The sequence below is a fragment of the Furipterus horrens genome, unplaced genomic scaffold (genome assembly GCF_987537825.1).
Source record: "Furipterus horrens unplaced genomic scaffold, mFurHor1.1.pri manual_scaffold_7, whole genome shotgun sequence".
Classification (NCBI taxonomy): Eukaryota; Metazoa; Chordata; class Mammalia; order Chiroptera; family Furipteridae; genus Furipterus; species Furipterus horrens.
In genome coordinates, this window is record NW_028327177.1 from 6,411,854 (window position 1) to 6,430,466 (window position 18,613).

At 45.9% G+C, this 18,613-nt stretch overlaps 1 protein-coding gene across 1 annotated transcript in view; it reads left to right on the top strand.

Annotated features, from left to right (window-relative positions):
* The window catches only part of ASAP1 (ArfGAP with SH3 domain, ankyrin repeat and PH domain 1), a 267,652-nt gene that overhangs the window by 148,770 nt on the left and 100,269 nt on the right, over nucleotides 1–18,613 (top strand). The window contains exon 4 of the mRNA XM_090283355.1: nucleotides 8,189–8,261. Within this exon, the coding sequence (XP_090139481.1) occupies nucleotides 8,189–8,261 (73 nt within the window). The remainder of the gene's footprint in view (nucleotides 1–8,188; nucleotides 8,262–18,613) is intronic.

Sequence of the window (18,613 nt, forward strand, 5' to 3'; positions counted from 1 at the left end):
ATTCTGTTGTGTTGAGTACCCAGAGGAAAGGTATGGTTAGCCTGTAATGTGTGTTACAATTTGTCACATCCTCTTTTTTTTCCCTAAAATACTTGGCCAGCATTTCTCAAAATCAGTTTACTCGGACTAGGTTAACCATGGTCACATGGAGCAAAGCAGGAAGTGTTTAAATGGCAGGTCTCCTGGCCTCAAAGCCTGAGCAGCATGCATCTCAAGGGGGCACCTGGCTCCCTGACCAAGGGGGTTAACACCTGTGAGCGATCGGTGACCATGCAGAACTGTGGCCTCCCCAGTGGGCTAGTGTCAGACGGCGTAGGGCCAGCGAGGGTTCTGGCCTTCCATGTGCAGAGAACGAGCTTCACAAAGAAAAGCAAGACTCGGCTCAGTCCTTAGAGACGGGTTAGGGCCTCATTACAGAACGTACAGAACGGCCATGCTTCTTCATGAAGACAGGTTTGACCTTAAGGGTCTTGAATGGGAACCTGTTCCACTTTCTGTGTTCACAGTGCAAGAGGCAGTGATTTGGCAAAAAGAGTGCTGAGTACGAAAGCGACCTCGGCCTTCCCACTCACGCCGGTCTCCCTCCGAGGGCTGTCAGTTCCTCTCTGGGCCGCTTCTGCCTCTGTAGAAGGGCGGACAGGGCAGCTTCCTCTGCCTGCAGGTCACTCGGGGCTTCTTTCTGGAAGGCTTGCTCTCTAGCTGCGGCGTGGTGCGCTGGGGGCGGTGTGTCTCATCCTGGCCCGCGGCCCTCATCCTCATACCTCGAAGAAGTGACTGACTTTGGAAAGGCAGGATGAGCCCTGGGAGGTCAGAAAGTGACTATGTCTACATGTGTCACCCAGGTCAAAAATACGCGTGCGTGCTGCTGTATTGATCTTGGTGCGGATGGTGCTGCCTTCAGGCGAGAGGAATAAACACTTGAGTTTTTAACGGAAATAGCACGTGAGAAATAAACAGCAGCGTCTTATACCAGTCTTGGTCTTTGACACCTTTAATTCTAGACACTCTTAATATAGAGGCAGGTGCATTTGGCTGGTCGTATTCACTGCGCCCCTGCGCTGGGCCTCGCGTGCTTCCTGCCCGCGCGCTGGGTGCACACGCAGCGGGTACTGCATGCAGACTGAGGGAAGTGGGCTTTTGTGAGTTACCGGTTTCTGCAGTACCTTTTCTTTGGCTTGGGAAGTTGATAGGTTGGGTGGACTTGGCCCTTAGAATGTTCAGGATGTATTTCTGAAGGTGCTACGTGGAATCTTTGCCGGAGATCTGAACCGTGAAGTGACTTCTCAGGCGCGGCCCAAACCCTTAGTCTAATAGTTTAGCATCTACAGACCTTTGCTGTCTGTGGGTTTTAAATTTTACTCCGTGCTCCCCCTCACTCATCGGTAGAGGACCAGAAGTGTTTCTGACTGAAATCTGTCTGAACACAGGAGAACCTGCATCTTAAGGACCCTTTGAGGAGTCTAGAACAGCACAGATAAATGACTTAAAACATGTTTTTGTGGACGACGCGTCAACTTTCCATTTTTTGGCTGCATTATGCAAATCAAAAAAATTTTAGGTCGATCATTTCCCCTTGTGTAGCAGCCTCCTTCGATTCACATTAATCTTGAAACTAACAACTGATAGCATCTCTACTTCCTTTCCTTTACGCCGCCGTTGCCTGTCTGCAGGTCGTCTGTGCCGCTGCTCGGGGTCTGAGCCTCCCTGTGACGCGGGTGGCAGATAGCTGTCACACGGGAAGGTTTCCAGCACCCAGGCGTCCTTCCGCTTCACAGATTCACAGGGGCTCTGCCGCCTGCGTTTGAGCTGCGTGCTGAAAAGGAAAGGGAGCAGGAGCAGGCCAGGCCCCTTTCCATCTGGGGGAGAGTTCTGAGAAAAGCGTTTCAGCAGAGGGGTCCCCAGTTGCAGAGGCTCCGAGGTGGGAACAGACTTGATGGTGTCAGAAGACCTGTGGGCACGGATCAGACATGAGCAGAGGACAGTGGGGACAGGCGCCAGGGCAGCGGGGCTGCGTCGCCGAGGGCCTTGCCGGCAGGAGTGAGGACCTGGATTTCACTCGAACGATGACGAGTTCATTCTTTCTTTCTTCCTTGTGTGCGTGCATCTGCGTGTGCATTTTCCTGTCATTCCGCTCAGCACGTCCTTACAGAGCGTCCTCTGTGCAGAGAAAGAAACCTACGTATTAATTACCCTTGGAGAACTTGTAGTTGATTGAGGTTAGAAACAGAGGTACCTAGGCACCTAAGAGACAGGGTACAGGGTGGATTGGTGTGGGAAATGTGGATCAGGCCCCAGGCTAGCAGGGATCAAAACTTCATGAATAACATCCTTCGTTGATCTTATCGAAAGCAATACCAGACTTCCCACATATTCTAGTGAAGGTTTGGATGTTGTTTTGCTCTGACCGGTGGAAGCCGGGGAAGCGGAGGTAGATGCAGTGTTTGGTTTGCATCCTCAAACGAGTTCCTGGCAGAGGAGTGTTCTGTGTACAGTAGGCACAGTTACTCATACGATTAAGCAAGCGAATGACACAAAAACCCATGTTTGATGACCCTCCGAGCAAACACTCCTTTGTATGGTTAGCCTGACCCTCCCTGTTTTTGAGGCATTGGTCAGTTTCGTTGTCATCCTCTCTTCTGGCACCTTTATCTCAGTGCTCTTCATTAACATATTTGATTACTTCCTGGGCTTATTTCAGGTTTACATTTCAATTACACACACACACGTTGTTGTTTATGGGGCCTTACGATGGGTACATAATTTATTGATTTGGCTGAGGCTGTATGAGAACTCGTATCATTTTCATCCTCAGAGAATGTGAATTAGGCATCCAGCCTCTCCAGCCGCAAGGTGGTCTGACTGTTCAGCCACTAAAGGCGGGAGAGTCAGCGTCCGGACCAGTAGGAGGCCAGTGCTCCGCCCCTCGCTCTCTCGCTCTCTCGCTCTCTCGCTCTCTCTGTGGGAGGAATTGCACAGAGGTGAGCATTTGCTTCGTGGAGGCTATGTGCCATTTCAAAATCACCTCTCTCTCCGAGTGCAACTAGAAAGTCGTAAAATAGAAACACTTCCTTTTTTTTCCAAGTGAGTAAAAATTCTTTCCATTGAAGAAATCACTTTGCCAGCAGGACTACTTGTTTCAGAGATGTTTTTGCCGTGACTGCTCCGAGCGTTTCAAGAGTTTTTCTTAGAAGCACCCTCAGAGGTGCAGGTAATGACAGCTAGCAGGCTTTGAGCACCTACTCTGTGCAAGGCTTCCTGCCAGCCAACCCCAGATCCATCGGTATGTTTAACGCTCCGCATCGCGAAGGCAGGCGAGATGTCCATCCCCCTCGGTGTCGCTCTAAGAAATTCAATTTTTTTTTTTAGTTCAGAACTATTTTACTTAACTATTTTCAAGGCAAGTCTTACTTTGCATACTTTTCTGTTTGGGGAGCGGGGAATACTGAAGAATTTGTTTACTTAGTCCTTTGTTACTTCATTTTCTAAGCATTTTTGAGCATTTACCATCTGCTACGCACTGCGAGGCAATGGGAATTCAGCCACAAACAGGTCGCACGTGTGGACGGAGATGAATACCTTAGAAGTGAACAGGTGTGGACCCTGCGGGGGGTGGGAGCGCCTTGGGGTAAAGGGTGGAGTGGGTTAGAGTAGCCGGGTGGGCCACGGTGCGTCCTGCTCCAGGTTGACCGTGGAAGGCCTCCCTCTCGAAGGAAGGGGCCTTGTGGCTGAGGCCTGTGTGGGACGAAAGAGCCGGCCACCCGAAGAGCTGAGGGGACGGAGTTCTAGGCAGAGGAACAGTTGGTGCAGATGCCCCAGCGTGGGGGCAGGCGTGGCTGGATTCCTGTGCGTCCCAAGAACATCGCGGCCTCGGACTCTTAAGGGATTTTTTATCTTCATGTCTGTCTGTATAATTGCCCTGAATCCTTTGGTTGCCAGCCTCTCACGTAACCCCCTTGTGGGCATGGTTTCTCTGGCAGCCTCCCTCCCGGCCGCCTGTGTCTTTTCTGTGTGTTACGTGACCAAACTTGTTAGGACTGGGCATGAAATAAAAGTCAGAAGTGTCCGTGTGAAGGCTGGAGGGCTTTTCTAGGCCAGTGCCTCTGCTCTTTCAGAGTGGAGAGAATGTGACGATTTTCTCTTGCAAAGTTTTAAATAGGGATAAGGTTATTCTATTATTAGATATAAGCATATTCTCCTGGATTTGTTCATTCATCCTCCTTCCCTCTGTCACACACACACACGCACGCACGCACACACACACGCGCGCACCCTTTTGACTTGTTCAGCTGTCGCAACAGACCTTTAATGGGCTGAGAGATCTGAAGATTTCACAGCCCGTGTTACCTGCCGCTCTTCTCTGAGCCCTTATGGAAGTTTACGGATGCGACACTTTGAAGGCTGTCACTGCAGGGTCGCTTGTCTGGCAGCTGAGGGAATGGCACTTTGCTGCACATTTAGACACGTGTGTGTTTGGAGGGAGTCCTGTTAGAGTGACAGTGTCCCCGGGCCCTCTTACACACAGAGCCCTTCAAAGCGCATTTTCTGTGGCTTCTTCTGCCGGTGGCCAAGTACCGGAGTGTAAAGAGAGAGGTGTCACCCAGACTTAACTGTGACCGGAGCTGTCAAGGGCGGAGGTTTTTAATAACCTTTCAAAGTACGTCTGTGAACTTGACACCCTATTAGTTTATAGATGAGTTGGTAAAAATGCAACATAAATTCTGAGACCTTTCCCAGAAAAAAAGGGAGGGTAGCAGATAGCTGGTGTTATAAAGCGTCATGGCTAAATTTCCACAGCCCTTTGCTCTTTCGGGGTCACAACTAAACGTGCGTGGGCACTGATGCCCATTCATTCACCCCCCGAAAGCCAACCTGGCATGGCCAGGGCTCCCCAGCACTGATCGGATAGGTTATTCTCTTCCAGAAGCAGATGTTGTCCTTTCTCGAAAATAACTGAGGAATGATCCAGGGGAAACATGGGCATGCCTCCAGGTTTGGATAAAGGACGTGGTTGGAGGAGCAGAGACGGGGTCTTCCTCTCTGACTGGATGTGGGACCCTTGGCAAGCTACGTCTCTCAGGCCCAGGGTTTTTCCATCAGAAAAGGACATGGCAACAATGTGTATAAAAAAATAAGGGGTGACTATTAGGATCACTTGCCACAAAAGCAGGTCCCCCCAAAGGATTGGATTTCATCTCTCAAACCTGCGCTCATGTGCACATTTGCATTTCTGCCTTCCCCTCACACAGTCCTGGCATCCGAAATGTCTTGTCATGTTTTGTCCTGAGTTCGTGTCTGAAAACTGGTGACAGTGCCCCCTTCAGGTGAGGCTCTCCTCCGTTTCATTCATCGCAGATGCCATTGACATGCAGGGCTGGGTCTTGGTTAGGAGCGCGGTTCAGTTGTCAAACTCCATCTCTGCCGCTCCGGGCAAGTTAAGCGTCACAAGTCTCTGTTTCCTCGTCTTGGAAAAAATGAGTTGGGTCCTAATGCTTATTTCAGGGGGTTTCTGTGAGAATGGAGGTAACCTGGATAAATCTCAGCACTCCTGATGGTTCATACTAGGCATTTGTTGGAAGATTCATTATCGTCCCTCTTTTCTTCTAAAGCACAAATCTGAGATCTTTGAAGTAACTCAAACTTGGTCTCTTCCCTAAAACTGTCTCATAAAGCACTGCTGTTCAGTGTGATATGCAGGATCCCTGGAGTTCTGTGAGATTATTTGGGGGGCCAAAGAGATCAGCATTGTATATACTTAGAGATGCATAGTATTTTTAGGGTATCCTCTGTCGATGGTAAGTGACCCCGGTTACCCATTTATGGTAGCGCTTTACCATGTTTTTACTTAAAAAGGATGTGAATGAATTTAAAGAAAAATAAAAGTTAAATAAGAGGTACAGGTAGGACACAGATGTGACATAATGGTGCAAATAGCATTAGACGTCCAGGCTGAAAACTGGTTTTGATCCCAGCATCCCGTTAGGTTTAGAATTTGGTGGTTAGTGTGAACTGTGTCATGAGCACTTTGTGGCTCTGTACTTTGGTCAAGCAGAGAAGGAAAACTCTGACTCCAAAAAACCTCCTCTGCCTTGCGGCATACCTCTTCAGGGGAAAGGCTAAGGGAGTAAACCCCGACAGAAAATCCGGAGCCGGAGTCCCTAAGGCGGTTTGACGTTGTAGTCAACACCGGCAACTCCTGCGGCGCACCTGAACCCAAGCTGTATTGACTCCGTCTTTCCCTTGGATCCTTCAGCTGCGAAGAGAGGGGGGGGTCTGCTGCATGGGCAACAGCAGACCCTCCATATTACCCTGCCCAGGCTCTGTAGCTTCAGCGTCATCACAAGATGTCGATTCAACACGGGAGGAGACAGATACTACCATGTCACTCCCGAGTCGTACTGCACAGCCATTCTCGGCGGTGCAGATAGACTCTTAAGAAGCTACACCATCGTCTCTCGAGACGGACGGCTGCCGACGACGACTTTGGTCAAGGTAGTAAATCTTTGCCTCCCTCCTTCCCTCCCTCCAAACAGTTATTGAAGTCCTACCCTATTTTCTTATCTGAGAAATGTAGATGCTGCTTCTCAGGGGTTTTGTTAAGATGCACTGTAAAGAGAGAAGACAGTGAAAGCACGTATCTTTTATCTTCTTGGTATGTCCTCTGTACCACGCCTGTGTCTGGTGTGGTCAGTGCTCACTCAGCAAACTTTAGTTCTTGGGGTTACAAGTAAGAGACTCCCAACTTCAACTAGCTTAGAACCAAAGGTATTGATTGTCTCGTGTACTCAGTCTCTAGGAAGGTTAGCAGTGACGTATGCCTTGGGGACAGCTGGAAGCAAGGACTCGGCTGCCACCAGGATGCTCTCCCCTCTCGTCTCTGTGCTCTGTCTCTGGTACTGCCATTCCCCCTGGCAGGTGCTTTTCCACATCTAGAAACATAGCCCGTGCTGCGCCCCAGGCCCATGTCACGAGAAGGGCAAGCCCAGAAGTCCTAGGAAGGAGCTTGAGCCAAAGGAAGGGGCGGCCCCCAGTTCAACCACGTGTTTACGGAGGCAGTCAAGACCGTTTTGCCAGGAGAAAGGGGGAACGCTAGATGCCCAGTGCCGCTGTCGTTACCCCTTTCAAATCCGTGTGTGACCGTCAGGGAGGGAAGGACGTAACCTCTGGGGACTTCAGCCGTCTCCTCTGAAGTTTTGAGATTGAGATGCTGTCATGGTTATGCATGTACCTTTACCGTTCTTAAATTCTACATACAGAAGCTGACCGTTGTCCCTGTTCCTGCTTGTGCCTCGCTCATCCTGATGCACCGTCCGGGGGGTTCCAGCGCGTGGATCATGGGTCTTCTTGGGGAGACAGAGAGGGGCACCGTGTGTGCATCTGGGTTGAATACAGCCTTTTTTAAACTTGGTTTTGAGTGTCATATACGTGATGGAAACAGTACATATCCTAAGTATGCAATTTATGAATTTTCACAAATGGAATGAAAGCAATTGTGTATTTATCACCTGGACAGTCCCGTAGACACCCCCCTCCCACACACACACCCTTCAACACAAGTAGACTGATACCTTGAGTCATCATGTCATTTAAAGGCCATTACCAGCATCATGGTAGCATTTTTCATACTATGCTTTTCTAGTAAACATAATTTTAAAATACGCCTGTCATTCTGTCATAAGTACTTTGTAACACTAAAAGAGATCCTCAGATTTAAAAGTGGTGTGAAAAGCTCTTCTGGTCCCTCCTACTCGTTAACAGACCCTTGAGTATTTTCTTTCTGGCTGACTTTACCCTTATGGAATAAGATGGGTTTTGTTCCCTAGGTCCGTGTGATTCCGGTGTTAAGCTTCTGCCTTTCTGCCTTCTCCAGCTGAAAAGTGTCCTAGAGAAGGAGGCGCCCGTCTCATAATTTCTTAGGTGTCTGGTATTTTCTGTCCTGTGCGTAGCTTAGGATGATAGCTGCCCGGCGACCACATTTCCCCCCTCACTCAGCACTGAGCTTTGTGGAATGCCTCTGCAGTTACCCCGAAAACAAAACTACTCAGCCTCTGAAACGGTTCGTTGTTCGTGAGGACGTCCGTTCGCTCTTGCTGCGGTCCTCGGCAAAACAAATGTGGTTCCAGGTGAATTTTTATTTTTTACCTTACCGAGTTTTTCAACATCTTTTTCCCCCTCTGTTTTTCTCTTTCAGGCACTCGACCAAGATAGAACTGCCTTACAGAAAGTGAAGAAGTCTGTGAAGGCAATATATAATTCTGGGCAAGGTAAGCGCTTGACAAAGCAGATAACATGAATTATGTGCCATGTCTATGGTTTTCTCTGTTATTCATAAGATGCTAAGGTTACAGAAGACTTGCTCCAAATGGAAAAACCAGTAGGTCAAAGAAATTCCGTGTTTCTTTTTTTTTCCCGTCTCTTCCATCAGTCCACCCTGTTACTGCTTCCAAAGTAACAAGAAAACATCAGTTGCAGTGGGTTATATAATGCATTAAAAACTTAGGAGATGGGGAATCATTCTGTAAGTTATAGAAATGTCTAACCACTATGCTGTATACCTGAAGCTAATATAATGCTGAATGTCAACTGGCATTGAAAAAAATTTTTTTAATTTAAATACTTGGTAGAATTATAGGTAATTTGCCATAAGTGACGTGAGAGATATTTAAAATCTCTGTGTGGTTGGTCAGTCTGTAATTCAGTGGCCTCAGTTAAACACATGAGGATCTTTTCTTTCTGGAGTATACCTGTCCACATTGGAAGGTCAAGGTTGGTGACACAGGCCTGGGTGAAAGCTGGAGGAGGGAAAGGGCCAACACCATTAAAGGGGGGCCGGGGCAGACGTGCCGGCCGGGGGCATGTCAGGTAACTACACATTTTCGCTTCAGTCCGGTGACTGTCGCCTTGGAGACAAAAGCATGTTGTCAGTGGGTAAGAAGAAGGAAACCAAATTCAGATCAACAGTGGGGAGCCACCAGACATCATGGGTTTCGGCACCCCAGGGAAGGAGAGCCTTGGAAATGGAAAAGGAGTCGTCAAGGTCTCTGCCTCTCGTCTTGGGTTGTTATTGCAGCACTAGCCCCTGTGCCCAGAGGTCAGGTCTCTTGAGGAGTCAGTCGTCTGTAACGTGACAAACCGGCGGGGAAGGCAGCAGCGTCTCATGGAAAGGGCCCGGGCTTCGAGGGGGGACACACGGAGGTTTGCGTCCGCCCCACGCCCCGTGGTTCCTTACCGTTTTGAACACTGATTTTCTCCTCTGTAAAACAGGGGTCATGGTGTTATAACAGGTTGTCGAAGGGACTTAATGAGTTAATATCTGCCAAGAGCCCACCGCCTCATGAGAGTTTCGTCAATGCCATACATTTATAGGGACTATATATTTTATTTGTATTTATGTGCATGATTGTCATAAAATTACAGCGTTGAAAGGATCTTTGAAAAAGGCTAAACGCTACCCTCGATCCCCCCTGGCCTCCCTCTCCTTAGCAGAGCTGGGAATCGCAGCCTCACTGAGCAGGAAGCTGAAGAGTCCCTCGTCTTCTTTAAAGCCCTGAGGCCTACGACACCTTATAATCTTAATTGTTAACACTTTTTATACCCTGGTTCCTTGATACCTCTCTTTAATTTCTTTACATCCAGTAAAACACTAACTTCTAATTAAGGTAGATAAATGGTAGTTGTCTAGTTACCCAGTGACCGGCTGTTGTTTTAAGCCATAGCCTAAATTATATGCCCAATTAATAACCTCTGTCTTAGGCTTCCTTTCACGAGCTCCCACAGCGCGGTGGGCCCTTTATAGATACTAGCCGTCGGGGGTGGGGGGATGGGGAGGCTGGATAAACAACTAGGACGGAGCATGGGGCTTCTGAGGTGCTGGTGTCATTCTATTTCTGGATTCAGGGGGTGATTACGTGGTTATATCCACTTTTTGATCGTTTATTAAATGCTGCATTTGAGATTTATATACCTTTTTATAAGTAGGTTTGTATTATGCACTAATAAAAGTCTGTTTAAAATTTATATACAAGTAGGCTCATTAAAGCATTGATTATGATTTGGAAAACAAAATAAATGGGGATTTGTTGCATAAACAATAGTGTATTATATAATAGGATACTCTACATACAGTCTTTATAAAAAAGAAGCTCAGGTAGTGTAGACCTGAGTCTGAATCCTAGCTTTGTCATCACAGGTAAAGTCAAGTAAATTGTTTAAACTTCTGTGAATCTTGAATTGCTTTGCTGTAGAATGAGAAAACAGTAACTAACTTGCAGAGTACTGTCTGGACAAAATGAAGTCGTCTTTAGGGCGTCTGACGAACTGCCTGCCGCAGTAGGTGCTTCCCACCTGGTAGGAGGTGCTTACCATCCAGCAGCAGGTGGGGGAAATGGCAGCTAGAGCCACAGCCTGGGTTGCTTCTCTGTATTCATTCAGTCGTTCCCCGAATAGCACTGCGCCATTGTGCTGTTACAGGGGGCTTCACGAGCCCTTATCTGGCCCAGGAATCCCGTCACTTCTCCATAAAGCTGGGGTCTGTGCGCCAGGCCGTCAGCCTGTGAGCCACAGAAGGGACGCCCTGCTTTGCAGCCGTGAGGAGCTGCCATACTGACCCTGCTCGGGGCCCCTCGTGACTGCTCGTATTCCAAGTGTCCTCGCTCAGGATCCACTTCCTTCCTTTGCTGCGTGGCCACATCAGTCAGGAGCTCAGAAAAGGCTCTTCTCCTTGGGCAAGAGGGATGTGCTTCATCTTGTCCTTCAGCTGGGTTTCCTTGGTCACGGCTGTCCCGGATATGGCAGGAGGGAGAGGTTGTCCCCGCTTGTGTGCAAGGTGGAGAGTTCAAGGGCTGTGGGCGGGGTCTGGTTGCCATTTCCTTCATCAGACTGTTCTCTCCCTACGGCTGGGGGCCGCAGCTAAGGGAGCTTTGGCTACCTGCCCTCCCCCCCGACCCCCCAATCTGGATTAATTCTCCTGTGTCCTTCCCCTAGGTGTGTGCTATCTAATAAAGTAGCTTCTAGTCACCTGTGGTGGCGTTTTACATTTAAATTCATTAAAATCAAAAATTAAAATTCAGGTCCTTGGTGGCGATCGCCACCTGTTGTGTGCTCGGTAGTCACATGTGAGGAGCACTACAGTATTGGTCTGTGCAGACACGGGACATTGCCACCGCCGCACGGAGGTCTGCTGCTGCTGTCGAAGGACACGTATCCCATTGTGTCACCGTTGTGACCAGCCTCCCTTGCGTTAGACTTGTGAGTCCCAACCCTGGCTGTTCTTCAGAGTCGCCCGAAGAACTCTGAAAAGACAAAACCAGGAATCCCTCAGGCCCCCACGCCTGGAATTGTCCCACGGGAGGGCCCAGGGATTGGGATTCGAATGAACTTCCTCCCCAGCGTTTCAAATGTGCAGCTAAAATCGAGAGCTGTTCCGCTGGCCTGTGAGCGCCTTGGTGAGGGCTGGCCCCGCGTCCTTCATCTTTGTGCTTTGTGTGTTTGTCAACATAGTGTGTTCGTTTGTTCAACGGATGGTCACTGGGCACCTGTTACATGCTGCTGTTCTGGGTGTGGGTATGTGGGACAGTCAGACAGAATCTCTGCCTTCGGAAACTTGGCAGCCAGTGGGAGGGAGATGTCAGTCAGGTCGTCAGACGGGGAGGTGTTTAGAATTAGGACCTGGGAAGTGCTATGAAGGAAGGCTTACCGGGTACAGCCGGAAATGACGGGAGGGATCTGTCGTAGCTTGAGGAGGGTACCAAGGGGAGGGCCGCCGGGAGGCCATGGCGGTCGCTGGGTGCTGATGTTCTACTAAGCTAAGCCCGACGAGCCTACGAGGGAGGTCTCCGTGATCCTCATTTTATAGGTGACGAGGCTGAAGCTTAACGAGCCAGACTAACGTAGGCAGGCGCCACGCCTGGCAAGTAATGCAACGAGAGCCCGGCCGGCTCCACCTTTGCTGCCTACAGGCACGGTGTACCTGTCTTCCCCCTGACACGTGGCGTGGACTCAACAAGCGTGGAAGGAATTGCTACTTGTTGGCTAGCTAGGTCCCCGAGAAGCTCTCTGGGAATGCTGTTAAATATTCATGAACAAACTGATCAAATGTAACCTCCAGTAATGTGACCCATAGTATGACTCTGGTCACCAAGGACTGTGACACACCCGGGTTTTTGGTCAGCTGTGTGGGCAGCACTATGACATTTAATTCTAAAAAAATAGCTAGATGAGTAAAACAGTGGTACTTTCCATGAGATGTGCTCAGTGGAATCCAAGCCGTTCCCATCCAAGGGCTTTGGCCTCGTCCAGAGAAGCCACAAGAGGCCAAACCCTGGTATCTGTTTCCCAATGTGTTTTCATAGTTTTCTTGTTTTCTCACAGTACTTAAGTGACACGAAACCCATCTGATGTTCTTTAGAGATTTAAGGAGCGTTTCTGTATTTCTGGTCCGAGATTACCAGCGTCTTCTATCCCCCTCACCCCCTTGGATGATTCAAAAGATGGGATGGGCAATGGTGGAGGGGCTTACTCTTAAAATATATTTGTGGTTGTCACGCATGAGCTTTATCACCATTAATCAGTAAACAGTATAATAGCAGAAATTTTATTAGAAAACCAAATGATCTCCATGGAAGTCTTTTAGTTTGAAAATGACTTTGCGAATTTGTCTCTTCCTTAGTGTCCCTGCTGTATATGAGGGCATTTAAAAAACACAGAACTGAAATCTGTGGACTGCTTGGATTAAGGGAAAATTTCCCAAGCCATTCTGTTTTTCCGTGTTGTTTCTCAGGTTTGAAGTCTTAACCATTATTAATCCAAGAAGTGGACTGTCATTTAGGAACTTTGCCTGGTGTGTGCGTCCCTCCTCACCCACCCCTGCATTGGCTCGCTCTCTCTCTTCCCTGGTACAGGCTTTTAAAAGCTAGTAGTCTCTTGAACACTGCAGAGGTTTTTAAATAAGCTGCGGTCTTTGACACTTTTTCTTCCAAAAGATGAAGCGTAATGTTCTTCCCCTTGAATGCTTGCCAGACTTACCACTCCCTTCTACTGACAGAATGTAAGACCAGTTATGCCACATGGTTTCCAGGGTCACTTTGTAGAAGAGGTAGCTCCCACCTGGGTGCCCCCACCCCCACCCCCGACCTCCATCACTGGTTTCGGTGGGAGCCAGCCACCATGCTGGGAGGACAGTCAGCCAGCCCGGCAGAGAGAGGTCTCCCACCAAACACCAGCACGGAAGCGAACCTGCCAGCTTCCCTCGGACCTTCAGGTGACTGCAGCCCTGGCTGACATCTGGCTCAGGTTTTCGTTTTGTTAGTTCCTTTTAAGAAATAGCTCAGAGTATATGATGAAATCTGAAGATTTTAAAGGTAAAGTGCTAAATTCACCAGTGGATAGGAAGTGATTGTTTTTATAGCCAAGTAACTTTTTTATTTTTTAATTAACACATTCCCAAGTGTAAAGGTATACTATGAAATGAATTGTAGCTAGAGTTGGAAATTTAAGTTTAGTGTCTTACCATGGTGTCGTTTTTAATCCCCTGGTATTCAGTGGGGAGACAAGGTTTCTTAATATGAATAGGTAAGAGGTGGAATAGGTTAGAATTATAGAAAGAGATGGAAGCATAAATGTCAAAAGGTATGCAAAGAGCATCTGGTCTGTGATTCAGAAATGTTTCTGTATCTGAGGATTTTGTTTTTGAATTAAAGTAAACTTGCTAGTAAAAAAAAAAGAGAGAGAGAGAGAAAGGAAGGAAGGAAGGAAGGAAGAAAAGAAAAGAAAAGAAAGAAAAACTAATTCTGAGCCGTCAGGAGAAGGCTTTAGATTAAAAATCTGTAAATACATTTTGGTGGTGGTAGTGATTTGAGCAAAGTGTACAAATTACTTTGGGCCTCCAAGGCATTTTGCATTCTTGTGGGTCTGTTACTGCTAGGTCAGAGGTGCAAACAAATTGAAATAATGAGTTCCATTAGACTGCTCAAGAAAGCAGGCTTTTTCCAAAAGGGAGTATACTTATCCAGGACAGTACTGATCCTCCAATTATGTGGAGGTACATCTGGAGGAATTTTAAATGCTGTCTTTAGAAAATTGAAGTCTCTTTCTAGAATAATCTTACAGCTGTAGGCTCTATAGGAGCTCTCAATTTTTTATATTCTATCTGTTGGCTCAAATATTCTGTTGGTTGAAACAAGAAACTATCGGGGGAGGGGACATGTGTGCACACGCACACGTTTTCTGCATTTCACTGTTCTGGACCGAGTGTTCTCAATTTTAAAATGAGTTAATTTTTATAGTATGTTTCCATCTTGGGCTTAAGTGCTAGTCTAGCCCCTGATCGGTAGCCAGAGAACATGATGTCAGAGAATACTTTGAGCCATTGTTTCTTCATTTCTGTAAACAAAGGCGTTTCTACCACGTTGTACTGTTGCAAAGCGGAACACAGGTAGTGCAGGTACGCGCTCATGGTGCTGGTGGCCTTCATTCTCAGCAACCTGCCGCCTTCCGAAATGGGGGGGGGGGGGATTCCAAAACAAACTCCCTTTGCCGTTTTGTATCCACTGCCCTGCACATGTATAGAAGTGGCTTTGGCCTGCTCCCACCCCACCTCAAGCCTCATTTTTCTTGTTTCGAAAATAGAATAGTAATCCCAACCTGGTTGTGAAAGTTGCGGAGAATATCTTTAAAATGTGCATTGTGATACTGGACATAGTAATCATCAGTGGTAATGTTTATAATCACAATTAATTGCAACAACGTAAAGCTGGAAAAATTTTATCTGATATTTTTTCAGATTTTTCATTTATTCATTTTCATTACTTTTTCTCAATTCATTTTTAAAGATTTTATTTTTTAGAGAGAGGGGAAAGGAGGGAGAAAGAGAGGGAGAGGAACATCAGTGTGTGGTTGCCTCTCACAGGCCCCAAATTAGGATGGGACCTGGCCTACAACCTAAGTGGTTGCTCTGATGGGGGATCGAACCAGCGACACTCTGGTTCACAGGCCGGCACTCAGTCCTCTGAGGCGCATCAGCCAGGGCCCATTTATTCTTATAGTGTCTCTTTTCTTTCTGAGACTCCAGTTCCATTTGTGCTATACTGTTTGATGTTGTCCCACAGGTCATTGAGACTTTATTACTAGTTCAGTTACTCTTTGTGCTTCAACTTGGGTAATTTCTACTTATCTGTCATCAGGTTTAACTACTCATTTCTTCTGCAATATCCACTATTCTGCTATTAGTCTCATCTAATTGATTTTTTACTTCAGATACTGTGTTTTTTAGTTCTTGGATTTCCATTTGGTTTGTTTTTAGAATTTGTATCACCTCTAAAATTCTTCATCTCTTCACCCATTTTATCCATCCTTTTTTAAAATAGATTTTTGAACACATCTGTAATATTTATTTTGAATTTGTTCTATACTAAATCCAACATCTGAGTTACCTGTGGTTCTTTTTCTCTTCATTTTTTCTCTCTTGATTTTTGGCCACATTTTTTTCTCTTTCTTGGAGTGTCTAGTAATTTTTCTCTGTGTGGTAGACATTGTGAGCTTTATCTTGTAAAGACTCTGGATTTTGTTTTCTTCCTATAAAGTATTTTATGTTTTATTGTAGTACACAGTTAAATTGCTGGTGATTACTAGGACCTTGATCCTATAAAAGGCTTTCTTAGAGAAAGTTTATTTTAGTTTTGCTCACAGTCCTAGGATGTAACTCTTATACCTGCAACATGCTTCATACTTCTAAGGCATGATGCTTCTGGGCTTTCAACACAATATATTTACCAAGCCATGCTAACTTTGTGGAACTTAAATTACAAACTTTTTCTTAGGCATTTGGAAGTTTCTGAAATCTGCTTAATTCTTTAGATTCTGTTTTCTGTTGGGCTCCTTGTAGTATCATTCATGCATATGTAGTTCAGGGTCAACCAAGAATTTGAAGGGAGGGTATATACAAATGTGAAGGATCTCCTTTCTTTAACTTCTTCCTTTCTAGAATTTTCACCCACTATTTCCAGCTACAAAGCAACCCCAAACTCTCTCTGACCTCTGGCATATTAGCTCAATAAAATACCAGTTTTCTCTTTGAGTTCTTCTTTTTTTCCCCTCATTATGGAATGAGGTCTGCCCTTAGGTGAAAAGCCAGTTACTATGGTCTTCCCTAGTGTGGCTCGCTTCCTTGAAGGGTAATTAATTACCTTGTACTGTTTCTGCCTGCTTTTGTTTGCTCTCCGGTGACTTCAGATGGTTGATTTTCATATTTTGTCCATCATATATAATTGTTATTGACAAGAGCATATATACAAGTTACTCTGTCAAATTATCACTGCTGACCTTTAATTATAAAAGTTATATATGAGTAATTCGTTTATTAAGCCCTTATTGAGCATATAGCTATAAGGGATAGGTGGAACACTCTTGGCTCACAGGGCGGTTACTATTTTAGGGTAATGTGTTCTTACAGTCTGTGACAGTATGTATCTTAAAGTGACTTAGAAGAGGCTGCCAAAATGAGGAAACAAAGACACATGGCCCAGATGAAAGATCGGATCAAAACTCCAGAAAAGGGACTAAACGAAATGGAAATAAGCAATCTATCAGATGCAGAGTTCAAAACACTGGTTATAAGAATGCTCAAGGAACTTAGTGAGGACCTCAACAGCACAAAAAGACCAAATCAGAAATGAAGGATACACTAATTGAAATAAAGAAGAATTTCAGGGGAACAACAGAAGAGTAGATGAAGCAGAGAATCACACCAATGATTTGGAACATAAGGAAGAAAAGAACAACCAATCAGAACAAGAAGAAAAAGAACTTTAAAAAAATGAGGATAGTATAAGCAGGCTCTGGGACAACTTCAAGAGGTCCAACATTCTCATTAAAGGGATGCCAGAAGGAGAAGAGAAAGAGCAAGAAATTGAAATTCTACTTGAAAAAATAATGAAAGAAAACTTCCCTAATTTGACAAAGGAAATAGACGTGTAAGTTCAGGAAGCACAGAGAGTCCCAGATAAGATGAATGCAAAGAGGCCCAGTCTAAGACCCATCATAATTAAAATGCCAAAGGTTGACGATAAAGAGAGAATCTTAAAAAGGGAGTTCCCATAAGACTGTCAGCTGATTTCTCAAAAGAAACTTGGCAGGCTAGAAGGGATTGGCAAGAAATATTCAAAGTCATGTAAAGCAGGGACCTAACAGCCAAGATTGTTCTACCCAGCAAAGATATCATTTAGAATTGAAGAGCAGATGAAGAGCTTCCCGGACAAGAAAAAACTAAAAACTAAAGGAATTCATCATCACCAAACCATTATTATATGAAGTGTTAAAGGGATTTATTTAAGAAAAGGATCAAAACTATGAATAATAGAATGACAAAAATACAACTCTATCAACAATTGAATCTAAAAAACTAAACAAACAGGAAGAACAGAGACAGATTGATGGATACAGAGAGCGTTTTGATGGCTGCCAGATAGGAGGGGGTGTGGGGACTGGCTGAAGAGGGGAGGGGATTAAGAAGTACAAATAGGTAGTTACAGAATAGCCATGGGGATGTAAAGTGCAGTATAGGAAATGGAGCAGCCAAAGAACTTGAGCCGGGGGCATAAACAATGGTGTGGGGATTGCCTGAGGGAGTGGGGGGTACTGGGTGGACAGGGGCAGGCAAAGGGGAGGAAATTGGGACAACCGTAACAGCATAAGCAATAAAATATAATTTAAAAAAGGAAGAAAGAAAGGTGTGTCCTCATCTCAAGTTAGTGGATCTCGAATACCTCAGTACATAAAATTAGGGTTTTATGTATTTGTTCAGAATTGTGTCTCACGTGCTGGAGAGGCGAGTGATAATAGAATTAACGGACGAAGCAGTGATTTCCGCACTCTGCCACCACTTACAGTTCATTGTAAAGTCACACTTTGAAGTTATGTGTAAAGTCTGCATGAACAGGAAGTGCCCGTGGAGTCAAAACACCCCTTGAAAATCCTTGATGACCTACAAAGTACACTTAAAATATAACTCATTCGGTGTGCTTACAAATCATTGGCATTCCTTTAGCGGCCCTGTATTTAACATACACACACACACACCCCTTTAAGTCAGTAACCTTTAGTCCAAGAAGCAGCCCCCCCCCCCACTGTGAGCAGGTAACAAAGAACAGATTGGCACGGGTCCTTTCACCCTGTCACACCCCACATGCTCATTAACTGGAATGGGGGCCCCGGCACCATTCACTTTGCTTTCGGGCTGGTTCTCGCTCACTCAGGCGCTCTCTCTCTCTCCCTCTCCTTCTCCCTCTCCCTCTCCCTCTCCCTCCCTCTCTCTCTCTCTCTCTCTCTCTCTCTCCTTCTTCACATTTACTAAGTTAAATCTCGTCAGTTCCATAAGACTTGTAAATGACATAGTAGTACTATGTTATTGTTAATATTCTAATTTTGATACAGTGAATACATAAGAAAATGACCTTGTTTTTAGGAAATACACACTTAAGAATTTATGGGGGAAGAAAGCATTACATCTGCAGCTACAACCAGGAAAAAAATAATAAGTATATATATAATAAAGAGGTAAATGTGGTAAGATGTTAATATCTGGGGAAAATAGGTAAGGATACACGGGATGTCCATGGGCTCT